We start from the raw sequence: 19,440 nt of genomic DNA on the forward strand, positions 1-19,440 counted from the left end.
GGTTAGCCCGGAACAAAGCTCTAACGCAAACATGACTTTAGTAACAGATACATACCTGATCCAAGTCGACTTGTCTTGTGTAAGCATCATGTTAATGATCTGCAGATGAAAGTAAACGCTTTATCATTATCAATGTAAACGGTTTATAAAATATGCCTCTCTAGTACCGGTTATCAAACAGACCTGACAACAAAGAAAATACCGATTATACCATTCTATCATTTCTAGTAACCTATTATTCAGTTGGTGGAAAATCGACTTATTGTACCCTAGTCTGCGGCGGACGGAACAGCAGAAAAAATTGTTCGCATTGTGAATTTATTTTTTTGAAGAAGTTCGTGTGTGTGTGAAAAGTTTTTATACGAAAGAAAAAAAAGCGCATGAAATATATATTGAAAATAAATACATATAAAATATGTATTAATCAAAGAAAATAAGAAAAATAAATACCAATCACTGCCTACAATAAAACATAACTTTACATTTCTGCACCCCATCATCTTCATTAATTTTGTGGTGTTGTTGTTGCTGCTGGTGGATATCATTTCCTTTTCATCTTGTTACAACAAAAACACAAAATATTCTTGCTGCTGCTTGCCTGCCTGCCTGCTGGCTGGATTGATCCATTTTCCAAAAAAGGTAAGTGTGTGTTGTTTTTTTATTGTTGTTGGTGGTTTGCTGTTGTCTTGTCTCTCTTTGGGGAGCAGATAACAAGCAAGCAAGCGAGCGCCGCATATAAATCACACATATGTGTATCACAGCAAATGAATAAAATAATTATTAAAAAAAGTAGTATTAAGTAAATTCAATTAATGTGTGATTTTTTTTGGTATTTTTCTCATCTTCAATGTAAACCTTTGAGAGACACTTTATTGCTAAGGTAGTGTGTGTATTATTTATCTGTCTGTCTGTGTGCTGTGTGTGTTTAAAGAATTTGCATAAAAATTAATCATCAACGCATTTTACTTGCTTTAATAAAACAAAAAAAGAAGCCTCACTGATGGGGTTGGGCTGTGGGGTGTTGAAAGACAATGCTAGGCTGATGGGAAGCGGCCCGGAAAAAGATGTCATATGTTAAGAGGTATTATCTTTTAATTTACTTTATTTTATGGAATCTATTCTAAAATTTTGAATTTTAGTTACCGTTTTCAAAAAAATGGTTGAGAAAGAAGAGAGTTTCCAGTAGTTTTTGTAAATTATCTCCATTTCTTGCTGCAGAGTGAATGAAAAAATTGGGTCACTGCATTTGGAGTGGAGTAAACAACATATCATGCCACCTTCTTTCCTTTCTCTACCATCCCCCACTTGCCACCACCCCCAAACAACACAACTAGCATGGATTGTGTGTTGGCGTGTAGTGTTTGTATTTGGGGGATATTCTGGAGGAAAAAGGAATCTATGTGTGTTTTGCCTTTTTTGTCTTCGTTTACTTTTCCATGCAACTTTCTTTTGCTTTTGCGCGGTTTATACCGTTACTACCGGTCGGTCGGTTGGTTGGTCGGACCGTTGATCACTCTTGTCGTTTATGTTGTCATATCATAGAATTTACTGTTTTTGTTGTTGCTGTTGTTTTTCTAAACTACTCATACACACATACACGCAAGTCTGCTTGCATACATATGTTTTTTGTTTATTTTTCTTCTACCAATTTTGTTTTAACTTCTATCGGCCGGTCTTTCGTATTGAATATCGTCTGTCTGTCCCACCCCTCTTAAGCTGAACATTGTCAATGTTCATAGTTTTTTTTTTGGTCAACTAATGATTGATTTTTTCTCGGTGGATGTCGTTAGTTCTTTTTTTCTTTCTATGGTTTTCCCCAATATGGGTGTTGGGTTCTTGTTGTTGTCCCAAATTGCTTACTGAAAATGCCAGTAATTATCGTTGATTTCCTTTCGTACAATCATTAAATCTAGAATATTGTGGGGGTATAATCATTAGGAGTTATTAGGTTTGTGTTGAATTCGATTAGAAATAAAGGAATACCCCTTGTGAATTTCAAGAGCCCGTATAGGTTAATAACATTAGTGACTTCTTCAAGTATGAATGCTGCTCAGACTTCTTGACCTAGCGACGCCCTATTCTTTAACGTTGGTACTCCGTTTCCAGATTGTTTAGGTTCTTATAACTATCCACCATATGAGTCTACACGGTAACACCAATGGAAGGAAAATACATGTAGACGCATCAACGCTTGGGAACATTGATATGTCAAAAACATTTTTGATTTTTTTTTTCCAATATATAAGTAGATCTTTATATGTTTTCTTATACGACGTCATCCGGAGGTTGTTATAATTCGCGTTTTTTCAACATTTTTTACAAATTTAAATATTTTTTCATTCAACATTTTCAATTCCGAAATTGGCTTGACAATTAAATGTCCCAGCAGCTGTGTCGATGCGTCTACTTATATTCTTCTACCATGGTAACGCCCAAGCATGTACTGCAATGAAAACATATGGTTATGCTGGGGTACGATAAGGACCTCCTCCTCCGCATGTAAATGTCATAAAAATCCTGTTGCCTTTCACTGATCAGCATTCTGGCAGGTCTGAACACTTAGCAAGAAGATGGGCGGAATTCCGAAAAGTTAGAGATAAAACAGTTCGGGATATATCAGCCCAACCCTGGGAACTCGCTTTTTCACCCTATGCGATTTTGCCTTATTGTTCTGAAATTCCACCTGCGACTGGCGTCCTCTAAACCTCGTTGCGCCCCGTCCTATGCAGCTGAAAAACACCAGATGCCTAGACAAACCAGGGTAGTTTGTTCTGGTATAGTCTTCGACTGATATGTGTGGATATGACGTGCAATGGTGTTGTGGTACTGTGTTATCGACGGAATTCGTGTTAATGGCTAGCAACTGGATAGCTTCCCCTGATTCCTCCAGAGTCTTTGCTAGTGGCGACAAAATAGAAATTGGCCTGTATAATCCGCTTTTACTGGTATCCTTGCCAGAGTTCAGTGGCGTGGCCTTCCTTTCCATTTTCCTGGCTTTGGGAACGATGTAGATAGGTAACGACTGGTTGAGGGCTCTAATGAGATACTCTACTACGAAGTATCCAGCTATTAAACATTGCTTCTATACTCAGCCCAGGGCCAACGTAAATCAGGCATCTTTAACTGTGGTTGTACATCCTCGGCGGGAAGAGGCCTTGTATGACGTATTACTCATCGTTTCGACTTTTCTCTCTAGGGATGCTTAAAAATTGGAGGTTAAAGTGACATGTACACCTCTTCCCATCACTGTTACGTCGTTGAACGTGACTTACCTAGGGTTTGAGAGCTTACTCATATCGCTTCAAATGCTCTAGCCACTTTTTCCTCTTGTACTCCGATAATACCCCCATAGTCAGTTCGCTGACTTTGGGATAAGTAGAGTTAAAACGACGGATCTCATCACGCTAGATTGTTAGTCCCGCTGCTTTTACTGGGAAATTTGGTATTATTTAGAGTATTCGACCAACAGGTATATAGCGAGCGGCTGCAGATTTGATGATGTCTCAGAAAATCCTTTCTGCTACCCGAACATTAAAAGGGTTGGACAATTCTCTGAAGTAAAGTTTGATGTACTCTCTTGTATCCATGTGCGACAACCAGAGGTTATGAAATCGGGCAACCTGCTTAGGGAGATGATTATTGGGGAGATGCTCTGATCCGAAAGAAAAAAGGGTTGCCTAGTCGCAGCGTTTGTCCTACAGGGTGACACTATGGTTATGACTGGGGGACTGTGATACTCTCCTCAGATTTTGAATCTGCTCTGTCCACACTGGCGCCCTCTAGTAGTATCTGGGGTGGAATGCTACAATTCATGGTAGGTATTAAAATTCCCTAGTACCAGGCAAATGATGCCTTCCCACAGCAGACTAATGTCTAACAAATAACGCGGCTCATAGCTATTAACACGGGGAATATACATTAAGCACCTCTAACTCGACATTTCCACATTTGATTGCTACCCCCACCATTTATTCTATGTTTCGGTCACTAGAGACTAGCTCAAACGAGTTGGGTCTGTATTGAACAGCATTGTGAATGGTGCTAAACCGTCACCCCCAATTCTAGTGCGATCCTTTTTCAATACGATGTAACCTGGTATGGTTTCCTAAACCGCAGCGATTAAAAATATACCTCCGATCCATAATTGGAGTTCTTCACAATTGAATTGGTTGCTGTTCAGAAGATTGCGATGAAGTTCTATACTCCGATGATGAGTCAGAAGAAGACTAGGATCTACGCTGTAAAAGGAATGCTTACCCACCTAGTACAATTATTGGGGGAGTTAGAAGATCCACATAATAGCCAATATCAATCATCGTGAAATGTCCTAAATAAGACGTGTAACGATAGTCGGAGAGAAAATCTAGATTTTAGGAAAATGCGCTCAAGAAAAAGTTATGTTTGCCATCCACTTTTTCTCCCCATTTTCCCAGTCTATTCATATATGAGCAATATATATTTGAAGATTAACATTGAGTACCCTCCATTTTACGCTGGAGGTAAAAACGGGAGTCATGTGTTATTTCATGTAACTGACTTGTTTAAATCGCTTTTAACCTATATTCTATGATACTATTATGTCATTCTCCATATCCTTATTGCATCATCAATGCATGCTCATTTAATGATTAAGGTATTTCTTGAGGTGTGTCCTGTTTACGCTCGCCCTTTTCTTATCAGGGAGTGTGGCGCACCTTGCCAATAAAACAAATGAAGTGAAACAAAAACAAACTACATTATTTGGAATCATCATATGCTTGCCCATTTGGAATTCATTCATAAGCCGCGAAAAGAAACAACAAAACGAAAACAAACAAAAACAAAATCATATATCTTCTTCATCCAAAACCTCCTCTCGTTGTGGTGTACTTATGTTCATATGCTAATGTAAGTACCCTTAAAGTAACCTGACAGAAAGAAACGATAAAACTATCTTTCAATTCTTTTATTTCTTACAGATTACCTACCTCAGTGCCAGTTGGTTACGGTTATTTGATTTTGCGGGGACTTACTCTTCTTCCAGCCAACATCATGTCATCAAAACGTAATTTCTATGAAATTTTAAATGCCACACCGTCTGCCACTGTGGAGGAATTAAAAGTGAATTATAAAAATTTAATTTTACAATGTCATCCGGATAAATTGCAGCAACAACAACAACAACAGCAACAAACTACAAATGAAAGTTCCTCTTCCCCATCATCATCATCAAAAACAATAAATTTAGAAAATGACCCTAATTACCCAACAACAACAACACCATCACCACAACGGCAAGAGGCAGAATTTGTGGCCATAACCGAGGCATGGAATTGCCTTAAAGACCCTTTAAAGCGTAAACGTTACGATGCTGAACTTTTGCTAAATAAATTTCATACGCACAGCAATATCTATGCCCACATACAATTGAAAGAAATGAAAAAGTGTCTCAACACCGAGATTGAACTCGAACACCATGACGATGTCGATGATGATGGCAGTGCCCAAGGAGGAATGGAAAGTGACAACAACAATTGCCATGAATTGCCTGCCTACATTTACACATACGACTGTCGTTGTGGCGGTCAATATATTGTTGATGAGTCAGCCGAACAATATTGCCGCAAAGTCAATAACAGCGGCAGTAGCAGAAGTGCTGGTGCCTCCTCGACACTTCATGATGGTGGTGGAGGAGTACAAAATGATACAAAAGAAACGACAGAAGGCGGTGTTGGTGTCGGTGGTGGTGACGAACACAATAACCACGATCAAAACGACGACGACAACGACGACGACGCCGATGATGATGGTGAATTGATTGTTGAATGCAGTGAATGTTCTTTGGTGATTATTTTAAATGGCTGAGACAGCAACAACAACAAAACAAACCAGCTATGACAATAATAAAAAAACAACAACATTTTATATGAAAATATTTCATAATTTCTTGTTTATTTTATTTTTCGTTGTTCATCTTTTACACACCAACCAGACGCGCAATGTAAGAAGCAATCAGTTGGCACAATAAAAACAAATTAAAAAAATAATAATTCAGCAATCCACTTCGTTTTAGTTAGTAATACAAAGAAATGTACTGATTCTGTTTTTTTTTATATATGATACTCCTTCTTGTTTGTCATTGTGGAATGTGAAAAGATGATGATACAAAGCTTTGTGTCAATATCTTTTGTAATGGCCTGAAAATAGACAGATATGTAAAATTCCACTGACTGCTAGATGGAAAAAGTTTAAAAGGTCTTCCTATGATGGGGAGTTATTTTAAAAAAATAAAACATTTTCGAATCGACATCTCCAAAATGGTTTAGGAGATCTGCAGAAAGACTTTGTATGGAAGACCTCTAAAAAGCCTATGTATGGAAAGCCCTTAGAAGGCCTCCAGAAGGTCATAGAAGGCCTATATATGGAAGAAGGTATAGAAGACCTCTAGAAGGCCCATATATTGGTATATAGGTATAGAAGGCCTCCACAAGGTCTTTATGCACAGAAGAACACCTCTATAAAAGCCAAAGGCTTTGTATGGAAGACCTCTAAAAGGCCTATGTATGGAAAGCCCCTAGAAGACCTCCACAAGGTCCTAGAAGGCCTACACACGGAAAACCCTTAGAAGGTATAGAAGACCTCTAGAAGGCCTATATTTGGAAGTCCCTTAGAGGGTATAGAAGGCCTTCACAAGGTCTTTATGGACAGAAGACCAGAAGAACACCTCTAAAAAAGCCATCAAGTTTTTTTTTTAAGCTTAGAAGACCTCTAAAAAACCACGGTATACCTTCAGAAGGTCTTTTAAGTTTAGACAATCTCCAGAAAGACAGCCCTGTATATAAGCCCTCAAGATTGTCTTTTAAGCATAAGGGACCTAAAAAACACTTCAGCATGGAAGACATTCAGAAGGTCTTCTGAGTGTGGAAGACTCTGAAAAGATCTTCTATACTTATGAAGACAGAAGGACATATCTCAATCTGTGTCTCAGTATAGAAGATCTCCAGAAAAACTTCTGAGTACACACTCCATGCAGACTTTTAGAAAGTCTTTTAAGTTTAGAAGATCTCCAGAGGGACAGCCCTGCATATAAGCCCTCAAAATTGTATTTTTAGCATAAGGGACCTCAAAAAAATCTAAACATGGAAGACATTTAGGGGGTCTTCTGAGTTTGGAAGACTCTTTACAGGTCTTCTTTACTTAGAGGAAGGAAGAACATATCTGTCTAAAATACCTCAAAACTATCTGTATAACGTAACTCAATCTGTGTTTCAGTATAAAAGACCTCCAGAAAAACTTCTGAGTACACACTCCATACAGACTTTTAGAAAGTCTTCTAAGTTTAGAAAATCTCCAGAAAAACATCACTGTACATAAGCCCTCAAGATTGTCTTTAAAGCATAAGGGACCAAAAAAAAACTCCTGAGCATGGAAGACATTCAAGAGGTCTTCTGAGTGTGGAATACTCTCAAAAGGTCTTTTTTTCTTAGAAGACGGAAGGACAGGTCTTCTATGTACAGAAGACCTCCAAAGAGACATCTCTGAAGACACTTTAAGAATATAAATTTTCAAAAGGAGATCTCGGTATAAAGCCCCCCCAAAAAAGTCTTTTAAGCATAAAAGATCCAACAGGTCTTCTGAGTGTGCAAAACCTTCAGAAGGTCTTCAAAGTATAGAAAACTTGCAGAAAGACTTCTATGCAGAGAATACCTTCAGAAGTACATATCTGTATGAAAGCCCTCCGGAAGGTTCTTTTTATACAGAAGACCTCCAGAAAAACTTCAGAGTATGGAAGGCCATCATAAGGTCTTCTTAGTAAGAGAGACTTATGGAAGATCTCCGGGAACTTCAGAGGGTCTTCTATATATATTCACACCCTTCAAAAAATCTACTAAGTGTAGACCATCAGAGGGTGACAATTTCGACCGGAATCGAACAAAGCACCAAACATGGTTCTGTTTATCAAAACATAATCCACCATAGTTCCTAGTCTTCTTCTGGCCGGCTAGCGCCTTGAGGAACCTGTTCCAACTTTTCAGATAGCTGTGGCTTGCGACTTGAACATGCTGTTGAATGTGACCCCGAGATTTTGGCGTAGTTAATGGTAGGAATTATGTGCCCCTCGACCGGCACATTCAGCTGTGTTCTCATCTACGCACTCCATGTGGTCAATATTGTGGTCGTTGATTTGGTAGCGGATATTTTCATATTCCTCGCATGTAAGAAGGCGGCAAGCTCCGCGAGATAGCTGTTCACTCTGACACATACGTCATCATCTAAAGAACACTGAGAACTGCAACAGTGTGTCACCTCATGACTCCTGTGGACCATTTACATGAGGAGACGAAGGTTCTCCCCTTACGTCAGCATAATCATATGCTTTCGTTGTAGTACCTGCTTGGGTGTTATCGTGGAAGTCATCCTAACAACCATACGGTAGACAACAGAACTCCCCCGCCCAAGCGTGTCAGGAAGGACCTGCATGATCTAGACAGAAAGAGGTCCAGCGATATAAAAGAGATCCCCTAGATCATGAAGCCTATCAAGCGAATCTGTACAACATATTGAGGCAGTCGCAGACGTGGTTAACAATTACAGTATTGCAGCTGAAGAACGTCGACTGTCTAGGCAAGGGTAGTTTTGGCCAAACTACGTTCAGGATGGTGCAGCCGTCTCAATTCATACTGGCCACGAATTGACGAAGATGTGCGGAACGCCTTCCCAGCGTGCGATACAGGCCCGCACAATACGCTGCATCTGTTCAATTGCCCAGCCAAGCTTACCCCACTCCGTCCAGAGGATCTCGGGCTACAGCCCATAATTGTAGCAGAATTCCTAAACCTGGCATCGAAGGAGAACCGGATTAACAGTCCATAAACAACAGGGCACATTTTCACTGGGGGTAGCAGTTCATTGTATTTGAAGAATGTCGGTTGCATAGACAAATCAGAGTAGCTTGGACCTGCCTACAGGAAAGCACACTTCCTCATCGATTTCTTCCGTCTTAAAAGATGATATTTAAATATGATGTTTCCGCGTTAATATATAACACCAGCCCAGCCTTAAAGCGTAGAAAATAACAATTTTAAAATTAGCCTATACATCTCGCCCTTGCAAGGCTTTAACGAATTCAAACTGTGAGTCATGTCCCAATTTTTAGTTTCTTGAATCCCAAAGCAACCCTAGATGCGTGGAATTCACCACAAATATCCTCGGATATTTGCCATAGCTTTCAAATTGTTTTGCATATTTTTAATGCTTATGCAAAGTCTTGGCACTTTGAACAAATATCTCTTTGAACTTTGTTAGCAAACACGGCGTTCAAGTAGCTGGTACTTCTTCTCCTTCTCCTTTATCGACATACATTTGATTCGATTTCAACTTCAATTTTATTTCATATTTGCAACCAAACATGTAAATGTTCAAGTGCATCAGTTTTTGTTTTCCTCTCCACGCCATTTATTGATTGGCACGCAATTGGCCCATAAATTAAAATCAGCAAATGATGACGATGATGAGTCTGATGCGAGCTACTACTCGCTAGCATACGTGCTGCTTTAGCTGCATTAGCAGCAGTAGCCACGGCGGCAGCATAAAATATAACAAGTCTAACCTCAATTGAAAGTTGTAACCTCAAATAATTACTAAATCGTAACTTGCTTGTGGTTGAGCAAAAAAAATAATACTTAATTCAAGTGATAATTACAAAAGAAAAAAATCAGAGGTTTTTTAGGGCGACATATAAAGTTGATATCAAACTAAGGTTCTCTGTTTGGGAACGTGAAAAACATTCTGTGAAAGTAGAGTGTATTTTAGACATGCGGATTGCAATAAGCCTTCAGCAATGAAAGTTTCCACGTAAAGAGCCTTTCTCTAAGATATCGAGGTCAATCATTTCCAGAAAAAACGCAGACGTTTCGCACATCTTTATCAATGTCCCATACGAATTGAAACGAACTACCCTGTTTTATCTATGCAGCCAACCTTTTTCAGCTAGAATGGATTGGGGGTGGACTTCAAGGATGCTATACACAATATAGGTGTTTATAATTTTGTGACTGTATTATCGTAAATGGCACTTAAACCTGCATGATAGGCTTCTTGATTTGGAGGTCTTCCGAGTGTGGAAGAATCTCTAAAAAGATCTTCTATTCTTAGAAGACAGAAGGACATATTTGTGTAAAATACCTCAAGAAGGTCTCAGTGTAGAAGACCTCCAGAAGAACTTCTGAATACATACTTCAAACGGACTTTCAGAAGGTCTTCTAAGTAAAGAACACCTCCAGAGAGTCCTCTCTGTACAAGATACCTCATAAAGGTATTTTAAGAATAGAGATTTCCATAAGGAGATCTCGGTATAAAAGCCCTCAAGAAAGTCTTCTTAATCTAGGGGCTCTCTCTTATAGCGTTGGACCTCCCCCTCTTAATCGTTTAAGTCCTTCCAGACACACCTTGGTGGGGAAGTCGTCATCATACACAATATGATAGTTTGGATGTCTCCCAAGGTAGCTCCCAACCAGGTACTGCAACAAAAGTTTGCTAACAGACGGGAATAGCTTTCATCTCCGCATACAGATATTCCACTTGTATCATGAGTATACCACTCTGAACAGTTATATTTCCGATGCGACCCCTAGCCGCAAACATAACGATTGCCGTCTGGAGGCCGCAGTGTTCCAGAAAGGTGAAAGTTTTTCAGTTCTGGACACATTACTCCATATGGGAGAACTCCAGACTGGAGTCCACACATATAGTTGATTATCCAACGTTTCAAACTTAGCCCAATCGTAGTTATTTCGACAACTTCAAACAACGTGTCGTTTTTTTTGTGTTTCAAACACCTTCTGATAAGTTTAGGGCTTCCAACACTGTTCTATGACTTGGCTTGGTCTTATAGAAGGCCAGAAGGACTTCTCGTCGAAGGCCAGAAAGAGTTCTCATGGAGGGCCAGAATGACGTCCAATAGAGGACCAAAAGATTATAGAAGACTAGAAAGTCTTCTTATCGAAGGTCTTTTCCTCGAAGGCCAGAAAGTCTTCTCGTCAAAGGCCATAAAACGTCAGATGGTGAATGTCAGAAGATTTTCTCATAGAAGACCAGAAGGTCTTCTCATGGAAGGCCAGAAGGTCGTATCGTAAAAGGCCAGATGGTGTGGTGGCTTGACAGTACTGTTGTGGTACTATGTTGCAGACGGAAGCCATGTTGACGATCAGCAACTAAATTATTTCCTCAAAACATGGGAATTGTAACAAGTATTTGACAAAGGCGACACCTGCTGCATGACTTGCCTTTGCTGCCATTTTTGACTGGCGTCGCTAACGGTTCCACTCGGTAGGCCGCCAGGGACAGGTTGAGAGCTTTCATGAGGTACTCCTAAATTTCGAGAAGAAGTGGACCGATATATTCCATCTTCACACCAGACCTTGTGTCAATAAAAATACATTTTGGTCTGTGTAATTTGAGTTATAATTATTCCAAACTTTAACCCTTTGTGGCGGAGGTACTTGATGGAACGGACCGTCCATTTTCGCACCTGACCTAGCACTGATGCAAATATTAGGATTTGCAAAGTTGGAACAAAATCGTATTATAGTTTCTCTTTCTCTGCAGTAAATTATTTTCTTTGAAATTGTTGACATTTTGTGGGGAAGGTACCAGAAGGAGTGGACCTATATTGCCCATTTCCGAACTCCATCTAGGTTTGACAATAACATTACGATGTACAACGTTTGGAGCAAATTGGATACCCCTTCGAAAGTTATGATCGCACCAGCCATACAGACGTACGAACATTGCTAGATCGACTCCAAATGTCCTGTCTACAACCGTTATTTCAATGAGGAACGTTTTGACCGTAGCAAATGAAGAATTGTTGCAGCATGTAACAATTATGAATGGAATGTTGAGTTTATTCCAACACAGGAGATCATTGTTGTTTTACTCCAAAATTGTGAAATTGCCCCTTTACCTCGAAAATATTAATTTTTTAACCCTCAGCGACATGGCTACAGATGGTATACATGTCGCTGAGGGTTAAAAAATTAATATTTTCGAGGTAAAGGGGCAATTTCACAATTTTGGAGTAAAACAAGAATGATCTCCTGTGTTGGAATAAACTCAACATTCCATTCACAATTGTTGCATGCTTCAGTAAGTCTATTTCACACAATAAGTCTCAAGTGCAGGCTCGCAATTTTACCAATTCCTTTGAAGTTAAACTACCTTTCTGGTTATACCATGGTTAAACCTCTTCGTTGCTATATTATTCTTCTTCTTGGAGCGAAGTGATTTAAAATAGCCGAAAAGAAAATAGGTTACTAGTCCAAAAAATGTATACCCTCACCCAATAAAAATTGGGTGATTGCAAGCCGTCAAGATTTTAAACATTCATTGTTTGTTTTCATTGCAAATTTCAAATATTACATCAATTGTTGGAAGAGTATTTCTTCGTTTCAAAAAATCAAAAAAGAAAAACAACAAAAATAAACACACCAAAATAATGTTTGGTCTAAAAAACTATCCATGATGATGGTGGTGGCGTGGGGCGTGTCTCGACTATAAATGGATGCGAAACAACATCGACAGAAGCAGAGGATATAGACTTAAAAGACATGAATAGAAAAACAAGTGAATTTCCGACTGGCAAAGTTTTCAAGATTATGGGGAAGTGAACTGAAGTGGCAGCGACAAATCACATACGCACAAACATACATGTTCACGAACGCACATTGTTAATATAGCTGTAAACAAGACCTGCATATTTAATTAATTCTGTACAATGTCCAATTGTTCGATTTCTCAGACAACAATCATAAATATGTGGGTACTTTTTTGTTGTTGTTGTGTGTACATTACATGGAACTCGCCGCGATAAAGAGAAGAGATTGCATTAAAATATAACACACACAAAACATAACAATAAAATAAAAAATAACAATTTACGTGAGTAAACGGTCATCATATTTGTTTTCCAAAACTGAAAATACAAAAAAATATTAAAAGAACGGAAGTAATTAAAATGACCAAGAGACACACACATAAGATATGGACTACTGCGGCTTTCGGTTTCAAAAAAAAAATATATATTAAAAACTGAAACTAAGTCATCCATCTAGGCCAAGTCTAGATGAAGTTTTTTTGGAATATTAAGCTCTCACCTCATAATTTACGCCTGCTTTCCTTGGTGGAAGATAACAAAATATGACTGATCTCGGACTGACGAGGCGAATTTTGGTGCCCTAAATGAGCCAAATAGATATTCCACTTGTATCGCATGAGTATACCACTCTGAACACTTATATCTCTGATACGACCCGTAGTCGCATATATAAGGATTGCCGTCTGGAGGCCGCGGCTTTCCAGAAAGGTAGAAGTTTTTCGGTTCTGGAGACATCATTTCATATGGGAGAACTGCAGACTGGCGTCCACACATATGGTTGTTGATCTAACGTTTCAAACTTAGCCCAAGGGTAGTTATTTTGTCAACAGATGATATTGTCTGAGATGTTGAGTTCTCATCACATAACTTACGTTTGTTATCCTTAGTGGAAGCGCTAAGGTCTGGGGGAGACTCGAACTAACGAGGCAATATTTCGGCGCCCTAAATGAGCCTAATCTCTGCGCTGATCCCCACATATAGAGTACTCCCTAATGCTGCAGTTGTAAGCGACCTCGTGATCGTCAGTATTTCAGATTTGCAGTATGGGTATCGACATTATTCTAGCGGAGCTTCTTTGATATTGATACCTGCGATCCTCAAGGAATATTAGGTTTAGTGAGTTGTACTTGCTTTAGTACGGATGTTATGCCTTGGTCGATCTCAGACCCTTTAAATATCGATGACGCATGGAAGACAACCAACCCCCAAAAAAAAAATCACTTTGGCTGATGCTGGTGTGGACGCCTTGACACCCTTAGCCAATAAAACCACAAGTGCGAAGTATTTCTCCACTCTACATGAATAATATATCGGGCAACAAGCCGGAAAAAAGGGACGGAAAACTTGAGAGATGACAATACCCTGACCTTGGACATGATCAACGACAATGTTTCGAGACAGCAACAGTCAATCCGCCAAGCCATCGCCACGGTACGCAGGCTACGCCATGGTAGATCTGAATCCTTTCAAATCTCGATAAAGCATTGAAGACAATGCTGATGTTTTTGCGGCCGTCTGAAAATATTCCTCCACTCCTTACATGATCCAAAATATCGGACTCGAAAATGATTCTGATTCTTCTGCCACTACAAGCAGAATAACGCGAAGGGGAACCACGGGATATGGCAATGACATGACGGAAGTGTTTTGAAACATAAGCAGGCAATCCGCCAAATTATTGTGGAATTGGGGCGGATTAAACTAAGCTAGGATAGTATTCTTGCTATGGTAAGCCCAGGCAGAAAGAGAACAAATTGGCGCCGCCACTAAAAAAATTGATTTTTCGATTACATCTTCTGATCGCCAAATCTGAAGAGGTAAGGGATAAGAAGGCTTTTCTCAGTTAAATACTGTAGTCGTTATGTTGATGGGGATCCGTCAAATCTCACAGATAAAAAGTTACAGCCACATCATAACGAACCTAAAGTTTGTTAAAAAGTTCTAGAGGAGTTATCCCGACGAAGGTATGTTACGATAAGCTGGAAGAAGAAGTCGAAGTCTGCCCGAAACACTCCAAACCGGTTCTGTTAAGGCCAGCAGTGACTTCGCCATCTCTATCTATTGTAACGGTGTCGTAGTTGAAGGAAACTTTATGATAGTGAAATCGACTAATCAGTTGATCTGCAAACGTAACTTAGAAGAACACAGAACCTAAGCAGCCTCCTAAGAAACTTGCTGCTATGGCTTCAGAAGATGCGATACCAATCTCCTGAAAAAGTCTGCGGGGAAAAGGACCAAGTCAAAACTCTCCAAACCGGATCTGCCAAGTCCAGCAGTGGCTTCGCCATCTCCATCTACTGTAACGCTGTCGAAGTTGAAAAAGCAAAAGGGCTGGGAATAGTTGGTCAAGTCACGACGAGTTGGCAGACAAATTAACTAGCTCGAAGTGGTCCCTAGACGATTGATTCACCGATCGATGTGACTGTCATACCACAAATCACATGCAACAAGTCACTCATCGAAGAAGATGGAAGGAGATGGCACTTCGAAACCGGTGGCAGGGTATCTAAGGCCATCTGGCCGGTAATCTTGAGGAAAAGAATAAGCTCCATTCTATCAATTAATGGACTTGATCTAAAAATCGTGATGGGCAGACATTGATTGACCACTGGCCACTCGTATCATATATCTACCCCATGATGGGATAACATTGTTCCTGTCTACTGTAGACTATGTGAAGATGAAGGAGAGGTAGATACTATGCAGATCTCCCATGTTATCCAAGTAGAGAAGTAGGCTATTTGTCGGTTCCTCTCAGATTTAGGCACCATCCCATGAAGGTTATATTAAATAGCTTAATTGTGCTGAGTAAAGCAGACATTACTTGGCGGACAGTCATTTTGACAGATCACCATAATCTACAGGCACATCTGCTCAAAATAGGTTTGGTGCTTTAGAACAATTTCTCTGCCGCTGTCCAGTTTTTGCTTACATAAAATTCTCTGTATTTGGGAAATGATACTATACCGGACAAAAAGAGGTAAACGATATTTATATAGACGTTAAGGGACTTTATTAAAGGTACAGAATTTTTCAGCTTTTTTTTAGAGCGCACAACAAGCCAATTCTGCCTTATGTCTATGTCCTTTAGGACTTCTGGCGTATAATTGGCCCCTCCTTTCAACCTAAACTAAATTTAACTGTCGACATAATGGCTAGCTATCATTTCCAGCTTATTGCCCCATAATCCAGATATCTGACCTCATCCTACCTCATACATATTATTCCGGATTCCCAAAAAGCCCTTAATCCAAATTCCCTCCTTCGGATATGCTAAGCCATCTTAGCTTAAAACGACTGGGGTAATTTTCCTAATGGAAAACAAATAAGTAAATTTAGATGGTGTAGTCATTGCCATTATAACCAACAAAATAAACACACACCGACAGACACGCACACACACAAAGCAGCAGTTGTCATATGGCGACTTTTGCTCCAATTATTGTTGCTGTTGTTGTTGTCGATGTTGGCTATGACTGCTACTGCAGATTTAATGTGGGTTTTAATTCTTTTTTCGTCTTTGTTTGCCTTTACATGTTACAGTTAATGTTTCTCTTTTTTTCTTGTTTGTCGTTTCTACCAAAAGCGCTAAGATAGGTTTTTTTTCTTTTGTGAAATATTTGAACTCCAAAAAAATGAAAGTAGTCAGACGACGGCTGCATTATGTTAAGCGACAACAACGACTATTTCAAGAACTTTTCACCATGGCTGTCATAATGAAAGCATGATCAGTAAAAACGATAATCATGATGATGACGATGTTGATTGCGATGAGAGTGCCTTCAAATGGTGATCTTTTTTGCTATCATTAAAATGGCGAGCAAGCGTTTTACTTGTTGTCACCATTTGTTTATAATTTGTATAAATTTTCAACCATAAATGAATGTTTATTCTCATATAAATATTACAATATTTATTTATAACCAACAAAAAAAGAACCGAGACACTTGGGCCTTCGTATGCGTGAGATATGGCAAGAATGGAATAAGGAGAGTTTGGAATGCAAAAAAAGTTATGGATTTGTAAGAAAAATGGAAATTTTTGCATGCGCTCGACTTTGTGGCTACATAGGGTGTATATTTGTATCATTTGATCCGGTCCTAATGCGTCTCATCAAAATGACAGTTTTAGACCCTACAGACAAATCAGATATTAAGAGAAGATATTACCTGATATAATTCAAGTTTGGCACATGGGCATGACAATGTAGCCCTACTACTTCTTGTACCTCCAAACACAAATTGTAGAGTTACGACCATCTTAAGGAGAGAAATCAAACTTCGATTTTCTTCAAAATTTGGGCTCAATATATTTTACTATGTTGGTTTGGTTTAAAGAAGCCCAGGTACACTCGAAGGTCTTTGGTCCATTGTGTCTATCCTAAAAGGAATAAAGTTGTTGGTGACAGGAGAGATATATAGAAGCGTGAATGAAAATAAAGGGTTTATTTTTATACCTTCCACCATGAAAGGAAGGGGGGTATATTAACTTTGTCATTCCGTTTGTAACATCCCTAAATATTCGTCGTAGACCCCATTAAATATATATATTCATGATCTGCTTAAAATTCTAAGTCGTTTTAACGATAGCCGTCTGTCTGTTGAAATCACAATACAGCCCACACTATTTGACGTAGAACTTTAAAATTTGGCACAACAATTTGTATTGTGTCAAGGATGGTTGGTATTGAAAATGAGATATATCGGTCCATGTTTTTTATTGCCCCCATATAACTTCCTCCCGATATTTGGTATTTTGATCATTTTCGACACATTTTTTCACGGATTTGTCAAAAAATTGGTACTTGTAGGACATAATGGGTTCTAGCTCCGGTGGCGAAACATTGTATGTATAGGTCTACGTTTTGGTATTGCCCCCATATAACGGTACCTCCCGATATTCGGTACTCTGATGATTTTTGCCACATTTTTCCACAGATTTGTCAAAAAATTGGTATATGTCACAATGGGTTCTAGCTCCGGTGGCAAAACATTAAGTATCTATGTCCACGTTTTCCTATAGCACACATATAAAGATATAGAGGTTCCCTTTTTGAATTGCCTCCCATACAACGGCCTAACCCACTTTATGTTTTTTTGGTTATGGTTTAAAGTGGAACGCGTTTGAATTCAGATACTTTCTTATAAAAATGTTTTCTTTACCCAATGGTGGAGGGCCCGGCCAAACGTTATGTTTTTTATTTGTTCTTCTTCACATAGTCTACAGTGGTCAGGAACACTGTTTCATCCCATCATTAGGTCGGACCTACTAAGTGCTAGAAGAGAGCTTGTATTTCATCAGTTCTTCATTTATCTTCATTTATCAGCTTCATCTTCGATGAGACACTCTTTGAAGCAGCTGCTATAATAACTTATTGGTGGTTTAACAGTCTCATCAATCGGTAGATCAATTGACTGGGAACCACCTCGAGTTAATTCATCCCCCATTTTTTCGTCACTATTTAGCCATATCCTAGAACCCAAAAGAACTTGATAAATTCACGTATTTCAAGGAGAGGCGCTTCTTGCAGTCAAGAATGGCTCTTGTTTTAATGGCACTTGATAGCTGTAAAGGGTCTCTCTGACTTTCGACATATATAGTCACTGGTTCTGTTATTCTATTTCTGAGTTCTTTTGCTATCTCGACTCGGCCGCCTTCCTGATTGCAAGAATCTCCGCCTGAAAAAAACGCTGCAACAATGTAATTGTAGTCGGAAAAGATTGAAGTCGAAAAAGATCTCCGCAATATAATCAGTAATTGATTTCCTTCGGCTAGAATATTCCGAATTATCGGTGTGTCGTGCAGGACCACATCGCAATCCTCCAAATTATTATAGTCTCAGCGCACTCTTTGCTGTGCCAAAGGATCTATTTTCTGGAAGTGCTGCTAAACATTCTAGTCAGATTAGGGAGTGCTCTTCAGGGCTCTGGTGTTCAGTAAGGATGCTACTCTCTGCATTGTGGCTAATTTAGACATGATGCCATCACAGGACAGCTATTCAGAGGTGAGAGAACTACTCCCTGCGGTGTCCCTCTGCTGAACTCTCTTCCAAGCTTGAATTAATATTCTATCAATCCATTCAATAAAGTGAGAGGTAATACCAGGGGCATAAAGAGCAATGAGGGCGATATTGGTACAAGCATTATTGTACGTCCCACATAGGAGTTTAACAGATAAGTCTCTAAAGAAGGAAATAAATGCCCAATTCTTTTTTTGAATTTTGATAATCCTAAAATTATTTTTTCTATTGTCCTGCCCCACAAAAGCTCAAAAACATCGAAAATAAAAATATTTCTGATATATAGACGAATCGAGCATCCGATATAGTTTATTTACCCACTTCTCATAAAATGTGATAACATTCCATCAAACGTTGGATATCCCAAACGGTCTATCCATTCCCTTCGATTCCGAAAATTATTCCCCATTTCTCTTTGAAATTCGCAAAATTTACATAGACAAATGCAGAGGATGTACAGTGGTGGCCATATCATATGCAACTAAGATTCATCTACGTTAAAAGGCTATATAAATTTGTAAATTTCACAACGAAGTATATAAAGATGGGTTAATTATAGTCAATACGTTCTTACGATTTCAAATTATTATCAAAATGTGCAGCTTTTGTTTATATCTCTATGTTCACAGGTGTTTTGTTGACAAATATGAAATTTGGTGTGGTCAAAACATATGCAACTTTATATATTTGGTTTAAATAACGGCATTTTTACAATTTCCTTTGTTCTATTGTTCTTCTTATTATTAGCTAGAGACACTGCGTAAAGAGATTTAAAGCTACCTTCACA

The 19,440-nt window shown here is 39.0% G+C and overlaps 1 protein-coding gene across 2 annotated transcripts in view; it reads left to right on the top strand.

The window, feature by feature from the left end:
• Nucleotides 1–247: 247 nt before the first annotated feature.
• LOC101891846 (CDC42 small effector protein homolog) overlaps nt 248–19,440 on the top strand; it is a 28,958-nt gene continuing 9,765 nt past the window's right edge. Inside the window, exons 1-2 of one of the 2 annotated variants that reach the window (XM_059123338.1) lie at nt 248–639; nt 4,959–6,026. In XM_059123338.1, coding sequence (XP_058979321.1) covers nt 5,032–5,844 — 813 coding nt within the window. In that variant the 5' untranslated portion in view covers nt 248–639; nt 4,959–5,031 and the 3' untranslated portion in view covers nt 5,845–6,026. Of the gene's footprint in view, nt 640–4,958; nt 6,027–19,440 lie in introns of those variants that run through there. The other variant, XM_005191462.4, reaches the window with a different exon arrangement.

This window comes from Musca domestica, unplaced genomic scaffold, assembly GCF_030504385.1.
Source record: "Musca domestica strain aabys unplaced genomic scaffold, Musca_domestica.polishedcontigs.V.1.1 24, whole genome shotgun sequence".
In the NCBI taxonomy this organism is placed as follows: Eukaryota; Metazoa; Arthropoda; class Insecta; order Diptera; family Muscidae; genus Musca; species Musca domestica.